At 39.2% G+C, this 26722-nt stretch overlaps 1 protein-coding gene and 1 long non-coding RNA gene across 2 annotated transcripts in view; one reads left to right on the forward strand and one right to left on the reverse strand.

Annotated features, from left to right (window-relative positions):
- Positions 1–399: 399 nt before the first annotated feature.
- LOC120424519 (sporozoite surface protein 2) overlaps positions 400–26722 on the forward strand; it is a 32018-nt gene continuing 5695 nt past the window's right edge. Inside the window, exon 1 of the mRNA XM_039588675.2 lies at positions 400–1232. Within this exon, the coding sequence (XP_039444609.1) occupies positions 1221–1232 (12 nt within the window). The 5' untranslated portion in view covers positions 400–1220. The remainder of the gene's footprint in view (positions 1233–26722) is intronic.
- LOC128093464 (uncharacterized) lies at positions 8894–9637 on the reverse strand. Its single transcript, XR_008212509.1, has 2 exons — positions 9212–9637; positions 8894–9144 (listed from the first exon to the last, which is right to left on the reverse strand). It is a non-coding gene; the product is annotated as an uncharacterized LOC128093464 (long non-coding RNA).

Raw genomic sequence — 26722 nt, forward strand, 5'->3', positions numbered from 1 at the left:
CTAATGAGTAATAAGCCAGTCAGTGAGCGTGTGAGTGGGTGAGTAGATGAGTTAGTCAGTGGGCAAGCGAGTGAGTGAATCTGTGAGTCAGTTTGAGTGAGACAGTGAGTGAGTAAGTTACATAGTTAGAGCACGGGTCCTTGATTTAACATAGCAGACAGACTAGTGTGAAACAGTGACTTGAAATTTTTTTCACTTTTACAATAATTATCATCATGTAAAAAAAAGTTTCTTCAACTACCCAGAAAAGAAAAATGAAACCGTTTCCCCAGTCAAAACTCTCTTCCCTTTCAGCGACTCTTTCAGCGCGCGCACGACATTCAGCGACGAACCCCGAGTGAGCGCGGGCGCGGGATTTCGCATCAAGTCACGAACCGCGTGCTCGCAACCTCCGGGCAAGAGTCGCCAGGTCCTACCTCAACGCTGCCAAAGACCACAACCAACAGGCAAATTTCTCTCCTCTCATCACAAGTCCCGCGCCGACGAAGCCGGACAGCAACTCTCACGTCGTCCAAACAACACTGGAGGAGTTTGAGAAAAAAAAAGGTTTATGTTACTTATTATAAAAGAAGGTAAACAGTCGTTCTGCGGGCCCATTTGAGCACTTACCGTGGTGGAGTAAAGTCGTCAAAGTCGGCAGTTGGCAGTCAGCGTTAGTGATCGTAGTTACCTCTGATAAGTTCAGCTGGGGCTGGAGTGTTTGTGGTGCAAAGGTGGCCGCCTGCTGCGATTCAAGAGTTGCTGCCGCCCAAGCTTCCGAGTGTTCCGAGAAGCAGAAGCAGATTAGTCAACGGTCACTTGGATTGACGGATTACCACACAACGACGTTAGGGTTTGGGTGCGTGTGAGCAAGTGCTAACGCCTACTTAGCGAGTGCAAGTGTATGCGCTGAGAACATTTGAAACAAACTTTTTCGAAAGTCTCACGATAATTAAGGGTGTGATAAAAACCCAAGTGACTGACTGAGCAAATCTTGCCAACGCGCAGCTAATAATAAACTGTTCCAGTTGTTGATCGTGTGTTTGTGTGGACTAATCAGGCGTTCTAAACGCCCAACACTTCAACAGCTTAATCGCAGTAGCCCGGTCGTAGACAGACCACCGTTTTCTCGTTTCGCCTACTCTGAGTGACCACGGCGGTAGCATTCCGTGTGTGTACAGCAAGTGGCAGCTTAGTAGCAGGAACCAGAGCAGCTGGACCCCAGACGTTTCGCAACAATCATGAAGATCAAGGTAAGATTCGATATCGGTGGCAGCAGCCGGTGGCGTTCGAAACGGTGTGCGGTGTCGTGCTGTGACAGGGATACGGATCTAAGCCCGAGGAACTGGATCTGAAAACTAGATTGAAGTTCAAGACGGATGACGAATGGGGAGCAAGGTGCTGGAGTATATTATGAAGGATAGCACATTTACGGGAAGCCGCCATGCGTTCAGGGGGATAAGTTCCTGGATGCGGATCCTAAGATGCTGATTAAATTTTGGCAAATAAAACATTTATCGAACCTTGGAGTTTGGGTAATATAGTTATCGGAATTTATGATTTTCGATACTGTGAAATTCTTTAGAAAATCGACCGAATCTTGAATTTAGCATTCGATAAAAAATGGAGACTGTATATATGTATGTAAAAGTTACATATTGTAGTCCTCCGAAAATATTTTTTTTTTTTTTCAAAATATCGCCTCTGTCGTAAATATTAATAACAATGGGTTTTTTTTTTTGAGTATAACTTTTTTCAATTGTCCTCATCATAACCTACAACTTTGCCGATTATCATGCTTAGAATTTCCGGGCGCTTCGAAACCCGGAAACCTCATCTTGCTTTATCAAATATTTGGATATAAATTCGCATAATAACTGTCAATACCGTAAACTGGGTTCAATCGGGACACATGGGGCGAATTGGGACAGCAGTTTTAACCATGTCGGAGCAAAATATTTTGATTTTTCTGGTTGGTTTCGGTTAGAGCAGACTTAGACCAATAAAGTGTGTACACCCATTTCCAAATTTAAAAGCTGTAAGTGCTCTAAAAACTGCTGTCCCTATTCAGACTGTAGTCCCGATTTGCCCCAGATTACGGTACTGTGTTATTTGATGAATACCACATTAACTTTCATGTCGAATTTATTTTGAGGCTATAGTCAATGCCAAAACAATTAAATTAAATTAAAATATGAGTTTACTAAACACGTGAAATATAACAAAGGGGTCGCGAAAGCAAATGCCCGGATTATAAATCAGCTTTTATCAGTGTCCGAGATTCGAAGCACAACATTTCACTTTATTTTTAAGACTCTACCGAAAAGGCATATTTTGCATGCATTCTCCTAATTTAACTGTATACACACAGAAAGAAAAGTGGAATTTTGGAAGGTTGAAAAATTGATAGGTTGAATATTACCTCTTTTTGCCTTCCTCACCTTACTAAGGCAAGGCTATAAAATCACTCAAAAATTGAACTTTTTATAAAAGCCTCCAAGATTGCGGATTTCAGAGATTTTGCAACAATCGTGCAAGTTGTAAAAAGCTCTCCAACAAAGTGCACACTTCAAACTACAGCAGAAAAAAACTATCCAAGACACACACCCTAGTTTGAAACCCGCTCGCCAACAGTGGTGCGTGTCTCGACTGAGCTTTGTTGCTTTCGGACACTTTAGAACAGTTTCAAACTAGGGTGTGTGTCTTAGACAGTTTTTTTCTGCTGTAGTTTAAGGTGTGCACTTTTGTTTAAAGCTTTCCACAAGTTTTTTTTTCTTAACTTATTTTTATTAGGTCCTTTTAAGTGCTGTGACCAGGTTGGGACCGAGGATCAGTAAAACAATATATAATAACAAAAAAACAAAAAAGAAAACTCCTTAAATTCCATACTTGGATATCATGTAACTGACGAGGGTTACTTGGTCCAAGCGGGTCTTGCAGGTCTTGAACCTGCCGATGTACTCGGAGAAAATCCCCCACAGCTCAGCCGAACTGTAGAGTACCTCCCCGGCTTCCTTTTCTGTGGCTCCACCGTCTCGGGGGCCACCTTGGCTGCTTCCTGCGGGACGAGGGCGATTTTCCGTCCGGAACTGCGCCCGGCAGCGGAGGGAACTCCGCCGGCGTAAACGCCGGAACTGCTGGACTCTGCTTCTCCTCCTTCCTTGCCGGCGGTTTCGGTTTCGACGCCTGCTGGCGCCTCTGGATAAAGTTCGCACGCTTGGGGTAGCTGCGGTCCGTGGCTTCGTGGGCTCCAGAGCAGTTGGCACACCTCTTCGGCTCGGCTTCTTGGACTTTGCACTCGTCCGTCTTGTGGGGACCCCCACAGTTGTTGCACCTCCCCTTGAGGTGGCAGTTTCTGGTCCCATGGCCCAGCTGCAAACAGTTCCTGCACTGGGTCACGTTCGGCCGCTTGTTCCGGTAGGCCTCCCACCGGATGATATTGCTTGCCACAACTTTCATTGCAGAGAGCTTCTTCAGATTGGTGTATCCCTTGGGAAAGACCACAATGTACGGTGTTTCGTCGGACTTTTCCTTCCGCTTGATGACATGCACCTCCAGCGCGTCCAGCTTGAGATCCCTCTTCAGCAGGTACTTGACCTTGTCCGGTTTCAGTTCATTAGGTAAACCACGAAGAACTACCCGATGATTTCGTTCGCTCCGCCGTTCGTGGGTGTAGAATTCCACTTTCTTCTTCTTGAAGAGCTCTTGCAACTTGTCAAAATCTTAGACAGAGAAGCAGGTCACCTTGGTTCCAAATCGGGTTAGTTTGTAAAACGGGTTGAAACCAAATTTACAACTTTCCACTATAGCCACGAGCTTGTAAAACTCCGTGGTGCTCTTCACCACCAAAGGTGGTTGCTTTTGTTTACCTGCCGACTGGCCGGGTGGTGAAACCGCCGGGGCGTCTCCTCCTCCTGCTGGGCTGGCATTGTTGTTGTTTTCGTTTTCCGCTAGCGGGCTGAACTTGTTGTTATTGAGCACATTCTGCTCCACTTTTCCTTCTCCGACGACAGCTCCGGTGATCTCAGGGGTCTTCTTCCGCTTCCGATTTCCGGGGATGAGTTGAAAATCATCCGTCTCGGAGGTCTCTTCCACCTCCATCCGTCAAACAACTCGAGGCACGATGCCTTTAGCGCTCACGTCACACACGTCTACACTCTCGGAGCTGTCAGAGCCAAGTCTCCGCTTTCCACAAGTTGCACGATTGTTTAATCTGCAATACATCCTGATAGCTATAGCAAAAATCAAGCAAACAATAATAATGGGCAAATGTGGCCTTTTAAACGAGCAGTCTATCCTGCCACTAAGTGTCCGAGTTTCAAATCATGATGTGGATTTGAAAACGAGCAGTCTATCCTGCTACTGAGTGTCCGAATTTCGAATCATGATTAAACGTTACAAAATTTCCTCCGAGGATAAAGAAAGATTTGTTTAATATTATCATACCATGTTTGTATGGACAGCTGTCGAAGTTGTACAGAGACTTGTATGGACGAACTGATGATACAAAATTCCTTCTTTGGTCATGGGATAGCCCCTCAACAAGTTTCAGCAAAATCACAAAAAAAAAACAGATGAAATCTATTTCTAGTTTTCCTGGAAAATTGCTATATCAGGTTTAAAAATCTACATTTTGACCGAATTGACCACAATTATAAGTTTATCGATATGTAAACATATTTTAAAAATTTGCTGGCTATGAAATAAATCAGTTGTTTACAACTGAAAAGCTCAAAATTTTCAGAGCAAAAAACTGAATGAAAGAAGCGTAGTTACCTGAAAGCATGGCATAAGTTAACAGCTAAATAATTTACTTGACAAGCCACATAAAACAAGTTAACTGTAGTACTAAATTCATCAAGAAATTATTTTAAAAAGTAGTTTTTTAAGTAAGTAAAAAAGAAGTTTAGTAAGTAAAATGTTCTGTCCTATCCTTAAAAAAACTTTTGCATTGGTCAAGAAAACTGTTCAACAGTATGATAAATTTGAAGGTTAAACTTCTTAACTAACTTAAATTTTCAATAGCAATCAAAAGTTGAATTAGGCAACTTAGACGATAGCAAAAAACATTGGTAGTAATTATAAAGCCATTTGAATATTTTTTTGCAATTCCGCCGTGAAACTACTTACTTTTCCTGTCATTCTTGAACAACGAAATACCCTACTTTTCTGTACCAAAAATAACAGAATCGAATAGCAACACTTTTCAAAATAAATGCTGAAAAGTTCTACTTTCCTGCACTCAAATGGGTGCTGAAAAGTTGAACTTTTCAGCACTTGTTTTGAAAAGTAACACTTTTCAACATTTTTTTGATTTAAACGATTTATTAACAAAATACATGAAAAATGTCGCGAGTACCAGATCCCGACGCACCACCTGTTCATCGATTTCAAAGCCGCGTACGACTCAGTCGATCGCGAAGAGATATGGAAGATCATGTACGACAGCGATTCTCAACGGGGGTACCGGGCCTACTTGATTTACATGGTAGGGGGTACCAGCCTAGAAGAAGGTTGAGAATCGCTGATGTACGAGAACGGCTTTCCCGGGAAGCTGATCAGACTGACGAAATCGACGATGGACGGGGCACGGTGCAGCGTGAAGATTTCGGGAGCGATGTCCGACCCGATCGAATCGCGCAAGGGACTGCGACAAGGCGACGGTATCTCCGGCCTCTGTTTCAACATTGGGCTTGAAGGTGTTATGAGGCGGGCGGGCTTTAACATGCGGGGCACGATCATCAACCGGTCCAGCCAGTTCATCTGCTATGCCGACGACATGGACATTGTCGGCAGAACGTTCGAGGAGGTGGCCAGGCGGTACACCGAATTGAAGCGGGAAGCGGATAAGGTTGGATTGAAGGTGAATGTTGCGAAGACGAAGTATCTGCTGGCAGGAGGAACCGAGTCCCTTAGGGCTCGCATAGGACCGAGCGTGACGATCGACGGCGACGAGTTCGAGGTCGTGGAGGAGTTTGTGTACCTCGGATCGTTGGTGACGTCGGACAACAACTGCAGCAGAGAAATTCGGAGGCGCATCATCACCGGTAGTCGTGCCTACTACGGACTCCACAAGACCTTACGGTCTGGTCACCTTTCCCGGCGTACAAAGTGTACCATGTACGAAACGCTGATAAGACCCGTCGTCCTCTACGGGCACGAGACGTGGACGATACTCGAGGAGGACCTGCAAGCGCTTGAAGTTTTCGAACGGCGAGTGCTTAGGACGATCTTTGGCGGCGTGCGTGAGAACACTGTATGGAGGAGAAGGATGAACCACGAGCTGGCGCAACTCTACGGCAAGCCAAGTATTCGGAAGGTCGCCAAGGCAGGCCGAATCCGGTGGGCCGGACACGTCGCAAGAATGCCGGACGCGCTGGATGCGCGCCAACCGAACCAGACTATCAATCCGGTGAAGTTGGTGTTCAATTCGGAGCCGGTTGGAACGCGGCGGAGGGGGGCGCAACGTGCAAGGTGGTTGAACCAAGTGGAGGAAGATCTGGAAAGTGTAGGAGTTCCGCAGCGAAATTGGAGAGTAGCAGCCCAGGACCGAGTCCAGTGGCAGCGCATCTGGAGACAGCTCATGACCCGGAGGTTGTACGAGCAGTGAAAGTAAAAAAGTAATGAAAATTTGACATAAAATTTCACTCAGTGTTTGTTTTTTGAATTGCAAAAAATGTTGTATGGAACTCGTGGCAAAACTTGATTTTTTCAGCACTCTTCGTATTTATCCAACTCGGTGAACCTCGTTGGATAAATGTACGACTCGTGCTGAAAAAAATCCTCTTTTTGCAACTTGTTGCATAAACTACTATTATCGTACTGTTTGGTTCGAGAAAATGATGAACGCATCAGCTTTTTAAAAAATCCTTTAGTATCCTAATCTCAAAAACGTTATTTTTATCTTGAAAAGAAGAAGAAAGACACCAACCAATTATGAGGGTTATGTAAGTTTTGTTATTTGCTAAGAACATAAGAAATTGTGATAGCCACGTTGGTTCAACTTAAACAAAGTATAAAAATATCAAGTCTAGTGAATCCTACGAGTTTACGAAACACTAAATCATCGCATTTCTAGTTAGACAAGCTATAAGGTCCGTTCTTCAAACCTTCTAGCCACTATACCCAAACAGTCATTGCTCCCACGCTGTACGTCCTAATAGAGGCGTAGCAAAACTTGCGCACCGCAAAGTGCCACTCAAAACTAAGCGTATTTACTAAGCAGTGGCAGGCAGCACCGGCTTAAATCTAGACAACTCGGAACGAACCCAATCCATACGAATGGAACAGCAGCAGCGGCACTACAGAAGCAACAAAAAAAAGCATTGCGCATACGCAACAAACTCAACAAACGAATGAAGCAAAAAAAGCACAAATCTCAATAAACAACGAATTTGCACACTGAATGCTAATGGGTGGTGTTCCACACGGGGCCGAATCTCGCACCTAATTCCGCCAGACTTACTGACTACACACGTTGGACGGGCCCGGGCCAGGCCATAAAGACGTGATTGCCGTTGTGGTTATTTGCGGTTACAGGCCATTACACGAAAATAAATCAAAACTGCGATGGAAACCTTTACTAGTGGAGTCAACACTTGGTGATATTTGAATAACACTGCTTGACAAATAAATTTATCACTGTCCGTCGTGATAGTATAACACCTTTGGTTGTTTGCATATAATGTATTTCAAATTGATTTTTTTTAGTACATGTTTAATACACAAGTAACGTAAGTTTCGGGACAGAATCTTTCAACCAACTTTTAACGTTAAAAGTTGGTTGAAAGATTCTGCCCCGAAACGAATGATTTGCACAATTGATTAATCATCTTAGAGAGATCCGAATGTGATCCTTGAAAACAACTAAAAATTTCATCAAGTTACAACATATCATGAATTCGTTGCTAAATCATCAACATTTAGAAAGTACCGTCAGTCATTGATCCTAGAGGTAAAATTGTGCCATCATTATTTTCACGTCGTTTGTAAATCTCAGATTTTAATCAAAATTTCATAATACGCTCTAGAAAAATATTCCATATGCACTGAATATTACTTCCTGGTTCCCATTTTCATGAACACTTGTTCACGATTTTTGGAACTAATTTTATATAAGAAGAAAATAACCAAATTTAATACACTCAAACCCCGATGGTTTGACACCAACTGTTGTCATACGAACGGGGTCACTTTTTAGTTTGACACCCCTTTTACACGGAGTTCACACATACTGCCAAACGATTGTTGTGATAGTGTGCGTGAGCGCTGTGTAAAAAGTGACAGTTCGTCACTTTTTAGTTTGACTTTGACCAACCAACGGGGTACAAACTAAAAAAGTGTCAAACGAAAAAGTGACCAACCACCGGGGGTTGAGTGTAATCAGTAAACCTTTCTGTAAAATATGGGGTGCTAACAGGAACCTTGAGCTTTGTTTGCCACACGAATCGTCTTAATATCGCAAAGTGTGTTCTGAAAAGGTTTGAGATTACACTAATTGACAATATTAGAAATACACACTCCAGCTTTAATCATTTTGTCAAGCTGTGTAATTTTGTCGCTCTTTACAGTACACTCAGAAAAAAGTACTGGCAAAATCCATAAGAACGTCTTATGACCTTTCGACATCAGGATTTTATTCGGATGTCATAAGATTTTCTTATGGCTGGGAGGGGAAATTTGACAAAGCCGTCAATTAAGATTTCCATTGAGTTATCTTATGACATTCATAGATGGAATTGTGTACAGAATATATGGCAATGCTCATGGAGATCATATTGACATACATTGTTTTTTATACCCATTTTTTTTTATTTTTAATTGAAAGAAAACAAAAGTTTATTTAAATTTTAAACAAGTATATTTTTTAATTATCGTAATATAACTAAAACTTCATTTCATTTTTGCTTCGAGGAGATGTTTTCCCCGTTCTTATTCGTGGTCGCTCCACTGTTCCTCCGCTGCTCGTCGTCCCGTTGGTTTCCGCTGCCTCCGGTTTAATCGTCTTGTGCTGGTGATTCAGCATGTTCTGCCGGATGGCCAATACCTTCGGCATGACCGCGTCAATCAAACTTAAACCCCTTCGACCGCTGCTCGGAACTGTCCTCACCGATGCTATTCTCCTTCTGGAGTACCGCCGGCGAAATCAACAGTCATTGATGTAACCTAAAATACCAAAACAAAATATTCAACTTCGAACCAAAACCCACGAAACACCCGCCACAGAACTTACCTGAGTCTTGGAGGTCGCGGTAAATAAGAAAATTTATTCGTCCGATCAGAAACTCATAGCGGCGGCGGCAGCTTTGTGAAGTAGTTACCGGAACGAATTACGGGGTGATTTGGAGTCGCGAGCTTTCAAAATTGTCTTCTCGATCCGTCCTTTCGCCATCTTGAAATGTCAAAAAATTTCACACTAGCATCTTACGCGAAAACCATTGAAAAATCACAGATGAATTCCATAAGAATTTCTTATGAAGTCCATAGTCTATCAACAGTGGACCAAATACATAAGTAAAGTTTAGTTATAACCATATGAATTTATAGTGACGGTCATAAGATTGTCTATGAAAATCGCGAGAGGCTAGTGGATACTCAAATCAGGCAGCACATAAGATGTAGACTTATGAAAATCTTACATTCTTTTTCCTCAGTGTAGACGTACCTCAAGATAGCACACAAGCGACGATGTTTCCCAAACCTATTGCCATAAACACGATCTTCCAAAGTACTCTCGAAGAACTTCTCAGTCATCCAAATACTCTCGAAAGCCCCCCACTTGATGCTGGCCCAAAACAGAGTACGAGAAGAACATCGCTTCATCTTAAATTTCAATGAGATCTCACTTTCAGTGAACAACTTAACCTGAATTTCTAAGCTCCAACTCAAACTCAACAACCACCCATTGATGAAACCCCCGGCTTCTGCTGCTGCACGAGTCGTGAAAGTTGGTTCAGTTGAAAAATGTGTGTAATCTCCCACTCCGGGCCACAGCTACTGATGATGTGGAGGAAAGGCGCAAGAAAAGATGAATAAAGTATTAAAATTACTACGTTTGTTCAGTTCTTTGCAATACAGCAATACAGATATGCTTACAGCAAATCAGAGGACTGCAAAAGTCAACGAACGCCAAAGTTCACCAAAAGTATGATTTACAACACTGTTTAACCAGAGCAACTCTTCAAGGACGATTGTTGATTTTTCAATTAAAAATAAATATTAGGGTGGGTACGTTTTTCAAAAAGTTCTCGGATCAAGTTTTAGTATGGTTCCCCTTGTAGGGCATGCCCATAGGGACTTTCATGCCAAATATCAGCTCATTTGGTTGTAAACTGGCTGCGCGCATCAGGGTTAAAGTTTACATGGGAATTACTATGGGAAATTGGAACCTTTTTTTCAAACGCTCCTACAGGTCTGGGAAAATCACGCGCCAACTTCTGGTATGCTCAGGCCTATGGGGAATGGTCTGGAGAACACTTTTCCCGAAGAGAGCATATGGATTCGTTGTCCCTAGACCTGGCGCATCGGCAAACAATCCGATGCCTCCGGAATCAACGGTTTTCCCTCAAAATGCATCAAATTTTCCTTAGCATGCTATGAAAGCTTGATGAACACCGCGACGCCATACGTCAGGGAGCTACCACGTGGGTGATAAACGGCTGGAATATCTAATTGCAAACCTTCTTTTAACTAGAAAATGATCATTTCGAGTAATCCTGATATTATTTAGTCGAATTCAGAATATTTGCATAGCAAATTTGTATTTTTTTTGCAAATATTTCAACCACGTGGTAGCTGCCTGACGTATGGCGTCGCGGTGTTCATCAAGCTTTCATAGCATGCTAAGGAAAATTTGATGCTTTTTGAGGGAAAACCGTTGATTCCGGAGGCATCGGATTGTTTGCCGATGCGCCAGGTCTAGGGACAACGAATCCATATGCTCTCTTCGGGAAAAGTGTTCTCCAGACCATTCCCCATAGGCCTGGCCATACCAGAAGTTGGCGCGTGATTTTCCCAGACCTGTAGGAGCGTTTGAACAAAAAGTTCCAATTTCCCATAGGAATTCCCATGTAAACTTTAACCCTGATGCGCGCAGCTAGTTTACAACCAAATGAGCTGATATTTGGCATGAAAGTCCCTATGGGCATGCCCTACAAGGGGAACCATACTAAAACTTGATCCGAGAACTTTTTGAAAAACGTACCCACCCTAATAAATATACTTATTTTAGAGCCGATAGTAGTCCCGTTCTTTTTGGCACAATAATTATTTGTTTTCCTTACACGGAGAGACCGGCCAGGGCAAATCTAAGAAATTCTTGGTTAATTTAACTAAAAGTATGGGCTAATTTTTTACACAGCTTTTTTTCAACAATCGATTGTTGATTTTGTTAACCCGAAATTGCTGACCACCAGTAGGTAAAAGTAACAAAAAAATAGTTAGAATTGCCATTTTTGTTAGTTAAATGACCAAAAAAAAATTCTAGCAGTCGACTGCTAGAATATTTTTTTCAGAAAATTAACTATTTTTTTTTTTTGTTTTCAGCTGAATAATTGTTAAATATTCTGTAAAAAACAGGCTGGACAATATTTTTCAATTATTTTTTAACTTTTTTTTTCGTTGTATCAACTGAAATATTTTTGCATGCAGCAAATTATTAGTGGTTTATAACAAAACATTTCTTAATTAAACATAATTTAGGTTAGTGTCTATATATATTTTCTTTAATTATTTAACGATACAGGCTGGGCCGAATTTCTAGCTATATTTTTAACTAATGTCTTACTTGAATACAGAAAAATATTCGTACATGTAGTCAGTAATTAGCTGTAGTTAGCAATATTTTTATTTAATTTTCAGTAAATTTTGTAATAATGCCTCACAAATTAACTTGTTGTACTTGTACTTATTTGTATTTTTTTAATTGTTATTATAAAACATGTTATGTTTGATTAATGTTTAAAAAAAATTATAATAAAAAAAGCATTTTACAAATTTTGTTAAACATGTTCAAAAAATATGTTTAATTTCTCGTAAATTCCTTAAAAGTAGAAACCGAGCAAAAATTTCACCAAGTTTTAAGCTTATATTTTTATTATGTTGTATACAATTAAGTGTTGTATTCACTTACCATCACTGAGAAATCATCCGATAAGTCGTCATCATCTACAACGGTCTCATGTTTAGTTATTTTTCTTGAGGTTGGACACAGAATTTACACCAAGGCGAACCTTTTGCTGCAAATAGACATATGAAATTTATTATTAATCTAATAAAAAAATTATTTCCGGCTCTAAACTGATAAAAGGAACGTAAATAAATGTAATTATAAACAAGAAATATCAATAATGCTACTTACCCAGTTTGCACTAATTTAACAACTACTTTTGGCAACATAGTTTCATTGCATTTGATTCAATTTATTTAACGTACTCCGATTCCTGAAAACAATATTTTGAGTTTTACTTACCAGTTTATTGAGCAGTCTTTTTCAACAGCATTTTTAAAATATTAATATCTTCTTTTTTATATCTTTTATATATTTTATTTTTTTAGACATTTCCCACCATCGAATTTTTATTTTGATATAATGTGTACGCATTTCCATGTATTTTATGGTTGATGATTCTGAAATATCCATCGTAAGCACGAAGGTTCCTGGTGATTCAGTTTTCTAATTAAAAACACAATAGATAAATTGTTGTGTAAAATTAAACCCATACTTACTTAGATTAACCAACATTTTGTTAAATTTGCCCGTGCAAGTATTGTCGTGCAAGAGTTGGCCCGCCTCTTCCTTCCACTGCCCCTCTCTTTCCTCCAAACATTATCATAAAGTCCCCTCGCATCAGAGGTCCCCATTGCGAATGTCCTCGTTTTGCTCTTCATAGTTTATCACCTGCAAAGAAATCATCAACAAACTTACTCACCAATTCCACCTTCACAGTTGCAGCAGTGTGCACTTCGATTTGCCACTTCAACTTAGCCAAATAGTGTAATTTTCACCTTTCACATCCTCTTACTTCACAATTAACAACACAAACTCAACAAACCGACCGCTCTCGTTCGAATCCTGACTTCAAATGACAGATGTAAACAAACCCAAGTTTATCTTCTAAATATTCAACCAAATGTAAATTATATTCAACCAACAAAATTTTTGATTTTCCTAAAACAAAAGCTAACAGTCGAGCACGTTCATTCGAGTTCGGGAAATCTGTTAGCTTTTTGCCTCTAGCATTTTCAACAAACAGGTTATTAAATAAATACTGAATTTTAGTTATTTTAACGGAATATTGGCAGTAACAAGTACGTTTTTGTTAAAATTTACGAAAGTAAAATCAACAATTTTAATTGTTAAAATTTCTGGGCACAGTCTCTCCGTGTAGTTGCAAGTGTTGGACCATAAAATAATTCTTCTGGTCGCAAGCTTTTGAACCGCAAAATCAAAATGAAATATGCAATCAACTGGATTAAATTACAAAAGTATTTCTTTGCAAAGTTTCTTTCTAAACATGCGCACCATTTTACAAAAAAAAATAACAGCTTCCTTATATAATAAAAAATGTGTTGTTATGGAAATGTATTTACCATGGTAGAGAAGTGTTCAAAATATCTCAAGAAGTTTTTTTCAAACAAATATTAAAAAGTTCAAAAAGCTAGTTAACTATAATTATAAAAAAAAATATCAAAATAAGATAATTTCAATACTCTCAAAGTGCCATGTTCTTTTCAATAAAAAATAATTCGAACCTAAAAACTAATTACATCATCTGATTCTTGAAGCAATTTAATGCTAAGAACAGTTTATATTAGTTCTTAAAGAACAAATTTAAAGTGTTTTTGAAACAAAATTCAAAAATATTTTCTGATTAATAATAAGTTGTTCAACTTTTATAGCAAACTGAAAAAAAAACTCATTCAAGCAGCAAAATTGGTTTTGGCGGCAACAAATTAATTTTACTGACTTAAGGGGTTACATAAATGAAGAAAATATCAAAATTTCATATTTCCGAATATTTATTAAATCCGTATATGATTTCCAGTCACTCCTGAAAGTTTCATGAAGATATTTCATGATTTAAGGGGTTACATACATGTTCAGAAGTTGGTTTGAGCACAAACTTCAACTTTTAAAAAAATGTTTTTAGGGCATAAAAATATACATTTTCAACTATCAACAAAATTAATTTCAAGACATTCGGTTGCATCATTGTCGAGATATACCTATATTAAGGGGTTACATACATGTAAATCGACAAAAAAGTAAGAGGTTGGCGTGAGAACACAATATTTTTTATTTAAAATCAGTTATCATGGCATTAAAAAAAACATTTTCATCTATTATCAAAACAGATTTGAAGACATTGAGTTGTATCATTGCCGAGATAAAGCTATTTGAAGCAAGCAGTTTTAAAAACGGGTGCCACAATATCTTAAAGAGCTCTTCAAGATAGCTACAGCATAGCAGTTTGGACCGCGGTAGGATAAAATTCTCTTCAAGACTTCTTCAGGAGTTTGGAAGAGTACTTGAAGAGAGTTTTATCCTACCGCGGTCCAAACTGCTATGCTGTAGTTATCTTGAAGAACTCCTGGGAAAAAATGTTACTTGGGTAACCTGAACAATAAATTAACCTAAATCATCAAAAAACGAGTTATTTTGAAAAGTGGTATAAGACAATCTTATGGGAAATTGGACGAGCCTTTCGGTAAAAATATTCACGAGACTGAAAAATCAAGTCTGTCATATAGAAATCGTTAAAAACCATCACAAAACCAATTTTTTCATTACTTTATTTCTAAAACCGCTGTAACTTCACAAGTATTGGACTTAGAACAATGGTCAATATGGAGACTTTATGTACAATTGTCTGAAGAATCGATTCTCGTATTCGATTTTTCAAAATTTTGACGATTAGAGCACTTTTCAAAAAACAGTTTCAGTAAATGCTTTTTGTATTTTTTTAGGTGAGTTGCTCCATCCTACATTTTACGTGAGTCTTTTTAACATCTTAGGATATTTTCAAAAAAATGATCGAAAAAAAATTGTGGGCTCATCTTTAAATTTGACTTTTAAACCTAAAAATCAAAATTTTTCATAAAGTCGCGTGTTTTTTCTTTCAGTTTATTTTTTTGGATAGCCCGTCAAATTTCCCACAAGTTTGTCTTTGACAACTTTTTGATACGATGCAACTGCTTCGAGATACAGAAATTAAAAAAAAAAGTACGCAGATCAACTTCAACAACAAAAACTCCAGGTATAAACTTTAAGCCGCTTGAGACAAGCCAGCCTTAAATCAAATGAACTGATGTCCTTATGACCTACAAAAGGAACCACACCAGAACTTGATCTGAGAACTTCAAAAATTCGTACCTGCTCAACACATAAACACAGTACTGTATTTTTTTACCATTTTTGCACACTAAATTGTGCATTATATTAAAATCTCTAAATTTCAATAGGTTAAATGGGAAATGCCACATACCAAACCAGCACACGCCTCGCATGGAAAGGTAAAACGGATGGGAAAATTGTGAAAGAATTTCTACGTGGCAAAGGCCATTCAGCTACCAAGCATTCCTTTCTCACCTTAAGCCCGCGAATCGTGATCGCTGCGAAAACATACACCAAAACAAAGTACCGCGGCCTCGCAGCTGCCAACCTCGCCTCCAAACGAGGCTCCTCGTTTATGCCGCGATGATTGAATGCATTCCGCATGCGTCCAATGAATGCAGTTCAGCCATAGACCGCCGTCGAAGACTGTTCACGATGTTTTGCAAGAAGTTGCACACGCTTAGTTTTAGCTAATGCAGAGTGTTAACAAGCACTTGAAATTGTGCCGTGCAACCATTTCAGTAATTTTAACAATTTCGATGCAAAAAATGAATCCATGCTGTGTCGCGAATATCACTCTATGACCACAGTCCACGATCGTGATCGCGGTTGGGGAGCTTTTGGGCCCCCTTTTTCCCTAAGCATGGCTTACAAAATGTTGCCGCGAGAACGCGCTCTGCCGGCGCAAAATGAGCTTTGAGAAAGGTGACATTGCGAGGGTGGAGGTCTCCCACCATCCATGGCGCGCAATGCATGATCTATGGGGCCCGGTTGGCTGGCTGGATTTGGAGAGCGATTCTGCGGCGGCGCCCTGGGCCACACAAAAGGTCTTTTGCAACGAGCACATTCATGTTTGCATGCCAGCCGGGCTGTCTAGTCGACAGAAGAAGAAGAAAAAACACGAACGACATGGATGTGGGTCAGACCCCCGGTTTTCGAACCAACGAGGATCTCCGCTCGCAGGGAAAGGAAAGTGAAAACGTTTCAAGGGTTTTCTGAGAAATTGGCGAAAGTTGCAAGAACTGATCAAGGTTACCGATTGCTGTGCGCCACCACCCGCCGGGGGTTTATTCATTATAAGTCGGGTGGTTTGGAATGAATACCCCGGCCGGTCGTGGCATGCAAACCAAGGATAGGGAGCACATATTGAAAAGGGCACCGGTGATACATCTGACGCATGACAATATATGAGTGATTTGATACAAAAGGAAAAGGAAAACGTTACTTAATTCACCTTTAGGTGGTTGGTGCCTTCCTCACAACCATTTCCTTTTCCTTTATCTGTCCATTCCATGTTCTTTACATCAAACTTCATAACTCTTTAATTTTTATGAAGCGGAAAGGCCTTCTTATAGTCATGGTAGTTGATTGAAGATGTCCGGAACAGTATTGGAAGTTTTGCCATGATATTGATAGATGGGTTGTTATGCATTTTTTTTGTGTGGCTTACTTATCTTGAAGCACTTGATCAATCTTAACACCAACACAGGTGGGTAAGAATCAAATGGTCTCAATTTGGAGTTTGAGTATAAAGACACTGAATCCTGATTAGGACTATTGTATCGTGTTACCCACTTTTACTGTTGATAAGCATTTCCAGATCTATAACACAGCCCCTAATGAGAGCAAAAGTGCTGTTCCATCCAGATGTAAACTCCTTTACTTGTGCCTTGACACCGCGGTGACATTTTTTCTCGTCATTTTTCAAGCTCTTCCCAACAGCTAATCTTGCCGCGCAGGGTCTTGCAAAGACAATTGTCTTTTGTGCGGTGTTATTTCTTCGGTGTTCCATTTGCTCTGATCTCGACAATGCGACTGGGCTGCAGTGCGATCGGCTGGGCATTATTTACATGCGAAGACACAAAGAGAGTATTTTGGGAAAGAGGCACAAAGAAATGTCACAAGTTTGATGACGTAAAGCATCCGTTTTATATTCATGCGGTTGCTGCTACCTCTGAACTCTAACTCAATGCTGCCACCATGAGATATGAACCCATGACTTTCCATAGTTAGAAACCATTTTAGGCCGTTGCAAATATTTTTCAAAGTTTACGCGGAAATAAGCCCGGATCGTAATCAAGGAGGTCAAGCGCAACAGCTGGAGTCAGTTCCTGGAAGGAATCTCACCACGGAGCTCCTCGGCAGAGATCTGGAGAAGAGTCAGTTTCCGAGGAGAAAAAAAACAGGGAATCAAAAAACTGGTAGTAAACGGTGCGGACGCCTTCTACGAAGTTTCCGCAGAATCATCAATGCACCAGGAACATCTAGAGCACCGGCGAACATTTCAAGTCAAGGACTTGGAATTTTAATTTGGAGAAAACCACTTCTATAACATTCCTCCCTAGATCAATAATCAATGAACCTCGCACCGTTTTTGACAGAGCCCGACATCTCTTTGAGAAAATGACCGGTCAAAATATTCCGACAGTCGTAGCAGCACACAGCGTCACTGGAATCAGCCAACTCCCGTTGTCGATTGGACTATGGCCGGAATGGTAAAAGCTGGTGATCTGGCACGAAAAGTCGCTGCAGGATTCAAAAAATAACTTAAATACAAATACTATAAACATGTACCGTAAACTGGGGTGACTTTGATAGCCCGGGGTGACTTTGATAGGTTTTTCAAATGCCCGTCAAATTAATATTTAAACATTTTTGAGAATTTTGAGTATGTAAGCATTAAGGGAAAGCTTATTATCGAACATATATGCAATAATGTGACTGTTACATTGGATGTATCAAAAATAGTGACCACATCAAATTTCTATCAATGTCACCCCGGGCTATCAAAGTCACCCCAGTTTACGGTATATACCGATGGATCGGTCTCAAAACACATTGCAGGATCTGGAGTCGTAATCGACGCAAAAGGAATCACTGTGAAAAAGTATGGGACAACCGGCGTGAAGTGAAAAAAGTATGGGACAACCGGCGCAAAGGGGCGAGGCATAGCCAATATAACCCGGTTCGGTCAGTCCGGGGAAATCATTCTATTGCTTGACGCCGAGGAGTAAACATCAACTTAGACCTGGAAGCTGATAGCCTGGAGGCCACGAAGCAGTTGACTGATGGACTGGAGCAAGGAGCTGCCCAAGGGTAGGCTGGCCAGCCGGAATGATAGAGAACCACCGGAATATCCCGGCCACATGACCCGAAGTGACCAGATCCCTCAGGGGTGTTCCGATGGAAAGCCAAACGAGACTGGGCAATATCTATGGGGGTTGTCCCATAGATGACGAAAAACGAAAATTAATTATCGTGTGTCAACTATGTGGGACATTCTCCGACACCTTCTGTGTCGGTTAATGGAGAACCCCTAAACAGCTACACAGAAAAAAAAAATCATGGTAATATTACATCTGGGAAGGGGTACATCTTTTATGTTAGAAAAAAGGTGTAATTTTACCTCTGGAAATGTGTAATTTTACCAATTTTCTGGTGTAATGTCACTTTTTCAGTCTAAATTGAGGTAAAATTTCATCATAAAAGAGGTAATATTAAACCTTCAAAAATTACAGCTTCCAAATTTACATTATTTTTTTCTGTGTAGTTAAACCAAATATTACACTTAGAATGAACGGCCCTCAGCTTCTTCACCTCCTTTTCCCTTATATAACTGCCAGCGCCCTGTCTGAATATATCCACCATGTCGTCGCCATCGTGCTAACTTGTCGTACGTGCATTTTGGGCCAAATTGAGTTAAGAACGCCATTTTGTGCAGCTCACAATGCCTCACCTTTTGACCTTCACAGATCCCCAAAATTTGATTTCAATCCTGAGATATTCAACAAAAACCAAAAAACTCCGTGCATTTTTGTCACTTTACATATGAAAGTAGAGCAGTTCTCTAGGATTTCGGTCATTCGTTTTTTTTTGTATTTTAATCCGACTGAAACTTTTTTGGTGCCTTCGGTATGCCCAAAGAAGCCATTTTGCATCATTAGTTTGTCCATATAATTTTCCATACAAATTTGACAGCTGTCCATACAAAAATGATGCATGAAAATTCAAAAATCTGTATCTTTTGAAGGAATTTTTTGATCGATTTGGTGTCTTCGGCAAAGTTGTAGGTATGGATACGGACTACACTGGAAAAAAATGATACACGGTAAAAAAAATTTGGTGATTTTTTTATTTAACTTTTTATCACTAAAATTTGATTTGCAAAAAAACACTATTTTTCATTTTTTTTTTTATATGTTTTAGAGGACATAAAATGCCAACTTTTCAGAAATTTCCAGGTTGTGCAAAAAATCATTGACCGAGTTATGAATTTTTTAATCAATACTGATTTTTTCAAAAAATCGAAATATTGGTCGCAAAATTTTTTCAACTTCATTTTTCGATGTAAAATCAAATTTGCAATCAAAAAGTACTTCAGTAAAATTTTGATAAAGTGCACCGTTTTCAAGTTAAATCCATATTTAGGTGACTTTTTTGAAAATTGTGGCAGTTTTTCATTTTTTTTAATTAGTGCACGTGTTTGCACACTTTTGGAAAAAATAATTTTGAAAAGCTGAGAAAATTCTCTATATTTTGCTTCTTCGGACTTTGTTGATACGACCTTTAGTTGCTGAGATACTGCAATGCAAAGATTTAAAAACAGGAAAATTTATGTTTTCTGAGTCTCACCCAAACAGCCCACCATTTTTTAATGTCGATATCTCAGCAACTAATGGTCCGATTTTCAATGTTAATATATGAAACATTTGTGAAATTTTTCGATCTTTTCGAAATTATTATTTTCAAAATTTTCAAATCAAGACTAACATTTCAAAAGGGCCAAACAATCAATATTACGCCCTTTTAAAATGTTAGTCTTGATTTGAAAATTTTGAAAATATTGTTTTCGAAAAGATCGGAAAATTTCACAAATGTTTCATGTATTAACATTGAAAATCGGACCATTAGTTGCTGAGATATCGACATTAAAAAATTGTGGGCTGTTTGAGTGAGACTTAAAAAACATCAATTTTCCTGTTTTTAAACCTTTGCATTGCAATATCTCAGCAACTAAAGGTCGTATCAACAAAGTCCGAAGAAGCAAAATATAGAGAATTTTCTCAGCTTTTCAAAATTATTTTTTCCAAAAGTGTGCAAACACGTGCACTAATTTAAAAAAATGAAAAACTGCCACAATTTTCAAAAAAGTCACCTAAATATGGATTTAACTTGAAAACGGTGCACTTTATCAAAATTTTACTACAGTACTTTTTGATTGCAAATTTGATTTTACATCGAAAAATGAAGTTGAAAAAATGTTGCGACCAATATTTCGATTTTTTGAAAAAATTCAGTATTGATTAAAAAATTCATAACTCGGTCAATGATTTTTTGCACAACCTGAAAATTTCTGAAAAGTTGGCATTTTATGTCCTCTAAAACATATCAAAAAATAAAAAAAATGAAAAATAGTGTTTTTTTGCAAATCAAATTTTAGTGATAAAAAGTTAAATAAAAAATCACCAAATTTTTTTTACCGTGTATCATTTTTTTCCAGTGTAGTCCGTATCCATACCTACAACTTTGCCGAAGACACCAAATCGATCAAAAAATTCCTTCAAAAGATACAGATTTTTGAATTTTCATACATCATTTTTGTATGGACAGCTGCCAAATTTGTATGGAAAATTATATGGACAAACTAATGATGCAAAATGGCTTCTTTGGGCATACCGAAGGCACCAAAAAAGTTTCAGTCGGATTAAAAAATACAAAAATTAAAATTGAAGAAAAAAGACCGATTTCGTAGAGAATTGCTCAGTAGTTTCAATCTTGTCGTGCTCTCTTGTCACTCCATGAAAATTGATGTAAGTGCGACAAAAGGCCAAAAGGATGTCAGGCCAGGAAAGTCAGGATGCGTTTGTCGCACGTACAAGGTAGACTACCGTAAACATTTGTAATTATAACTCGGGACTCCAGCAACCAACTTCAACCAAACTTTGGGACAATGCACAGAATGGTGAGCCAAACAAAACGTGTTTGTTATTGTTTACATTGCGTGCTCTCGTTTTTGAATATTCAAGGTCAAACATTAAAACGCGTTTTTCTCGGAACGTCAAAATGGCGGGTGCGACAAGATAGCACGACGACGTCGATGTGACAAAAGGTTTGAAAAAAAACTGTTGTCGCGATCTTCAATTCTGTCTCTCCTCTTTCTGTCCTAGGTTAATTTAGTATTTCTCGCCGATAATTGCCAATACAAGCAAATAACACTTAAACTCCCATGCTCGCGAAAAAGTCGGAAGTCCAACTTTGACAAGCTGTATCTCGGCTCCCCCTGGACGGATTTTCAAAATTCAAAATGCAAAAGATGCGGGCAGATGTCTAGATAATTTTCCTTTTTTGAAAAGTAAAAAAAAGAATCATTTATCTTAAGTTATGTACGAATTAATGAAACAACTTTTTTTCAAAAAAGTCAGAAGTCGATTTTGTCAGCTGTAGCTGAGGGTGGATTTTCAAAATTCAGAAAGCCAAAGATAGGGACAGATGTCCAGATGATGTTCCTTATATGAAAAGTCAAAAATAGAGCCATTTACTCTAAGGGCGAACCAATAAAGAAACTTTTTCTTCAACTCGTTTTATACGATTGACAGAAGATTGAAATATTATGTGATAATCTTTATCAGATTCATATCACAGTGAAAGTGTAAACCTATTCATGATACTCAAGACCAATCTTGGAACGATCAGGCCACTTTGGAACCGGTTCCAGGTTCCCCGGAGAAATCCGGAGTATGGGAAAAAATAGTGTTGTTCGAGGAATATATTTTTCCTACCAGTATGAGTATCCTAATAAAATATTTTCGAAATCAAACTCATTCATGATGCTCAAGACCACTCTTGAAACGGTGTGGCCACTTTGGAACCGGTTCCAGGTTCTCCGGTGAAATCCGGAGTACAAAAAGAATTGGTGTTGTTCAGGGAATATATTTTTCCTGCAAGTATGAGTATCCTAGTACTAAATTTTCGAAATCAAATTCATTCATGATACTCAAGACCAATATTGGAACGATCAGGCCACTTTGGAACCGGTTCCAGGTTCCCCGGAGACATCCGGAGTACGGGAAGAATTGGTGTTGTTCGGGGAATATTTTTTTCCTGCCAGTATGAGTATTAGGGTGTTTCATCCAAAACCAAAAGTTCTCAGAATCAGGCAAACCGAGGTTCCCCTAGTAGAGGATACCCATAGGGACTCTCATGCCAAATATCAGCCCATTTGGTTGAGAATTGGCCTGTCCCCAGCGGTTTAAAGTTTACATGGAAATTACTATGGGATTTTTGTGCTTTTCGTTCAATCGTTCCTACAGGTCTGGGGACAACATGGATTCACTCGGAATAAAGACAGGTGTGTAGGGGATGGTCCAATGAACACATTCCAGAAGGAATTAGGGTTGTCCATTCTGTCCTTAAGGTGCGCAATAGATCGACGTCCGGTGTCTCCAAAACAAACGATTCATCCTTCAAAAGCATCGCATTTCCTTAGTATGCTATGACGGCTAGGTGGAAACCACGACGCCCCATATGAGACGGTGAACACGTGGAGAGGCATCGATTGCATTATTAACACAAAATCATCATTTTACTTTATTTAGAATAGTTGAAATTCTTCCAGGAATATCAATAATTATAATGTTAGTACTTTAAAGAATGTTTGAGCCAAAACTCGAGTAGATGCTCTGCCACGTGTTCACCGTCTGACATGGGGCGTCGTAATTTTCTCCTAGCCGTCATAGCATACTAAGGACAATCCGTACATTTGAAGGGTGAATCGATGATTCTGGAGACACCGGACGTCGATCCAATGCGCACCTTGGGGACAGAATGGACAACCCTAATTCCTTCTGGAATTTGTTCTTTGGACCATCCCCTACACACCTGTCTTTATTCCGAGTGAATCCATGTTGTCCCCAGACCTGTAGGAACGATTGAACGAAAAGCATTAAAATCCCATAGTAATTTACATGTAAATTTTGAACCGCTGGGGACAGGCCAATTCTCAACCAAATGGGCTGATATTTGGCATGAGAGTCCCTATGGGTATCGTCTACTAGGGGAACCTCGGTTTGCCTGATTCTGAGAACTTTTTTGTTTGGCTGAAACACCCTAATGAGTATCCTAATACAATATTTTCGAAATCAAACTCATTCATGATGCTCAAGACCACTCTTGAAACGGTTTGGCCACTTTGGAACCGGTTCCAGGTTCTCCGGTGAAATCCGGAGTACGGAAGGAATTGGTGTTGTTCAGGGAATATATTTTTCCTGCAAGCTTGAGTATCCTAGTACTAAATTTTCGAAATCAAAATCATTCATGATACTCAAGACCAACCTTGGAACGATCCCAAAGTGGCCAGATCGTTCAAAGAATGGTCTTGAGTATCATGAATGAAATTTAATTCTATACTAGGATACTCATACTGTCAGGAAAAAAAATCTTCGAACAACACCATATGTTCCCATACTCAGGGTTTTTCCGGAGAACCTGGAACCGGTTCAAAAGTGGCCTGATCGTACCAAAAATGGTCTTGAGCAACATGAATGAGTTTGATATCGAAAATATTGTACTAGGATACTCATACTGGCAGGAAAAAATGCCCTGAACAACATCAATTCTTTTCGTCGAGTCGAGTCGAGATACAGCTTGGCAAAGCTGGACTTCCGACTTTTTTCGCGAGCTTAGTAGTTCGCGGGATAATTTTCTTCATGGAAGTTTATGTGATAATTATTAATATTTGTATCAAACATCTTGTTTTGTGATACTGGTAATGAAAACGGCTATTTTTACAGAAAGGTTGTCCCGGGGGAACATTTACCGAAACATACGATTTTGGGTAATATGGGTTTCAAAATTCATGGTTTTTGATTCTTGTAATGCAAATTGCCATTTTTACAGTATTGGCCACAACCCGGAGAGGCCGCTGCCTCACGAATATTTTAGCTATCTCTACAGTTTCAAGCTTTGACGAAATTTTAACGTTCTATAAATCATTTCAAAATGTTTGATGAAAATGTTGACAAAATTTACATTTTTCAATCACATTTGAACGTTTTACCTGTGTAAACTACAATCAAAATCAAAGTATGGAAAAATCATTAGTTTTATGCTAACAAAAACTGAAATGGTTCAAAAGCATAAACTTAACCTTAAATTTTATATTAAAAGTAAATCTTTCCCAGTTCCTGAAAGGAACACCCTTGAAGAGTATCGGGGCCGGCATTTACAAAGCGGATTCAGTGGCAGTTTCATTCTCAACTTAATGTTAACATGTTAAGGTTAATGTTAACATTCCATAGGTCGCCTCCCTAAGGTGTCGTGATAAGGTCCAGTTTGTGACGATACACTACCTTCCCTTTACTAAGCAATCGATTCCAGAAGGGAAAAGATCACCAGTTGTGTTGGTCCGAGCCGGGATTTGAACCCCGATCTACCGCTTACGTGGTGGAAGCGTTACCACTGGGCTACGTGGCTCGGTAAAAAAAAATAAAAAAGTAATTCATAAAATCACTTAAAAAACCGCCAAAAGGCCATTTTACATTATGATTCAAAAAGGGTCAGTGAGCCAAAATAACAAAATAACAAAATAACTGACCGGTCATGTGGAAGCTCCCCACAAAGTTTATACCATAACAAAAAATGCAAAAATCATGTACTTCTCCTTCACTTACAAGTGAAATTTAGCTATACAGTCAGTTCAGTTCTACAATCAGCCTTTGGCAAGCTACGCAACAGCTAATTTTTGAACCGTGGGTTAGTCCCATCTGTCATCTGGCTTGGAGGACCTCTCAACGTGACCCCTAGCAAAAACCCTTGGGCATCTACCCAAGCAGACGGGAATAACTTGGGAATAACATTTTTTGTTATTTGAAAATACTAGGCCAATAACATTATATGTTATTTATAACAAGATTTGTTATTCGTCGTTATGATTCTTTTGTTATTGGATTGTTATTGTAATAACAGACTAATAACATTTTTAGTTATTCTTCGAACAAATCTTTGTTATTATTTTTTGTTATTTTAACGATTAGTAACGATCATCCCAATAACATTTGGAGATATTCTTCCATAACAAGAAATGTTATTCCAAAGTTGTTTTGGATTTCAACCAATATCAGACCAATAACAAATATTGTACTGTACTGTTATTATACCCTTATGCAAACATGGATTTTTCAAGAAGATTCCATAACAATTTCTGTTATTTTAACAGTATTTGTTATTGAAATGGCATGAATTTTGTTATTTTTGTCTGCCCGGGTAACGAAATGCTTGTAGCAAAACTTGCTGTGCATTATTACTTACACTTTACCGCCACCACCGCTAAGTAACGATGCGTTGCCTGGCTTTAATTGACTTTTAAACTTTTGCAACCGATAAAAACGTTTCTATCTCGCATCGATCACAATGCTAAAGCTGGTACTTGCGGTGAATTTGAAACGAAAGAAAGACAACTATGCCGACTTCAATCGACATGGAACAGTTTACTTATTACAGCAATCGGATAAAGTCACGGAGCGAAACCGACGGCACCGGCGATAAAGATAAGATTGCTAACTTGTGAACATTTGTTTGCGATTGCGTCACTTGACTTAACGTTAGCGTTTGTGGTCGAATTATGCTGCAAAAAGACGAATGAGGGTTTGCAAAAATATCGCTTTGAAAATTGATGGTTGAAAGTAATGGGGCAGTAAAAAACTGATTTGAATCAGCTATTGACGGGTACTTCCGGCAAGCCTGAAACATTTTTAAGTAGTCAGTTTTGTTGCAGAAAATCAGTATCAATTATATGAAGTAGTGAATATTATTGCAGATTGCAGTGATTTTTAGACAATCGTGCAATTTGTGGAAAGCTCTATACAAAAGTGCACACCTCAAACTACAGCAGAAAAAAAACTTTCTAAGACACGCTCCCCTGTTTGAGACTGTTCTAAAGTGTTCGAAAGCATCAAAGCTCAGTCGAGACACGCACCACTATTGGCGGGGAGGAGAAGGGGGAGGAATTCAAGTGTGCATATATTTGGTGTGCAGATATTATTTGCAAGGGTGGAGAATTTGGTGCAATGTTCGCAATAAATCTTAACATAATAAACACGTTCATGCTAAGAAATTGATTGACGTCTTGATATTGATCAACACGCCCAAACAACTATCAAATCACGAAATGTTCAAACAATGACCTTTCATTAAATGTGCAAAAAAACTCTACACTTCTAATAGTGATCAGCCAATTAATCTAAAGCACGTGGTTCAGCTGAAGTTGATCAGATATAAACACAATTAGCTTAATCACGCCGTCCCGCCAAGCCAGTTTGACTTTGCAAACAGCTGCGCAACGCCCTTTTAAGTTGCCTTGTTCTTGCCAACTAGCAGACCTTGATGAATGATCTGGGTCCACCGGTAAAGAAC

This window comes from Culex pipiens, chromosome 1 (genome assembly GCF_016801865.2).
Source record: "Culex pipiens pallens isolate TS chromosome 1, TS_CPP_V2, whole genome shotgun sequence".
Classification (NCBI taxonomy): domain Eukaryota; kingdom Metazoa; phylum Arthropoda; class Insecta; order Diptera; family Culicidae; genus Culex; species Culex pipiens.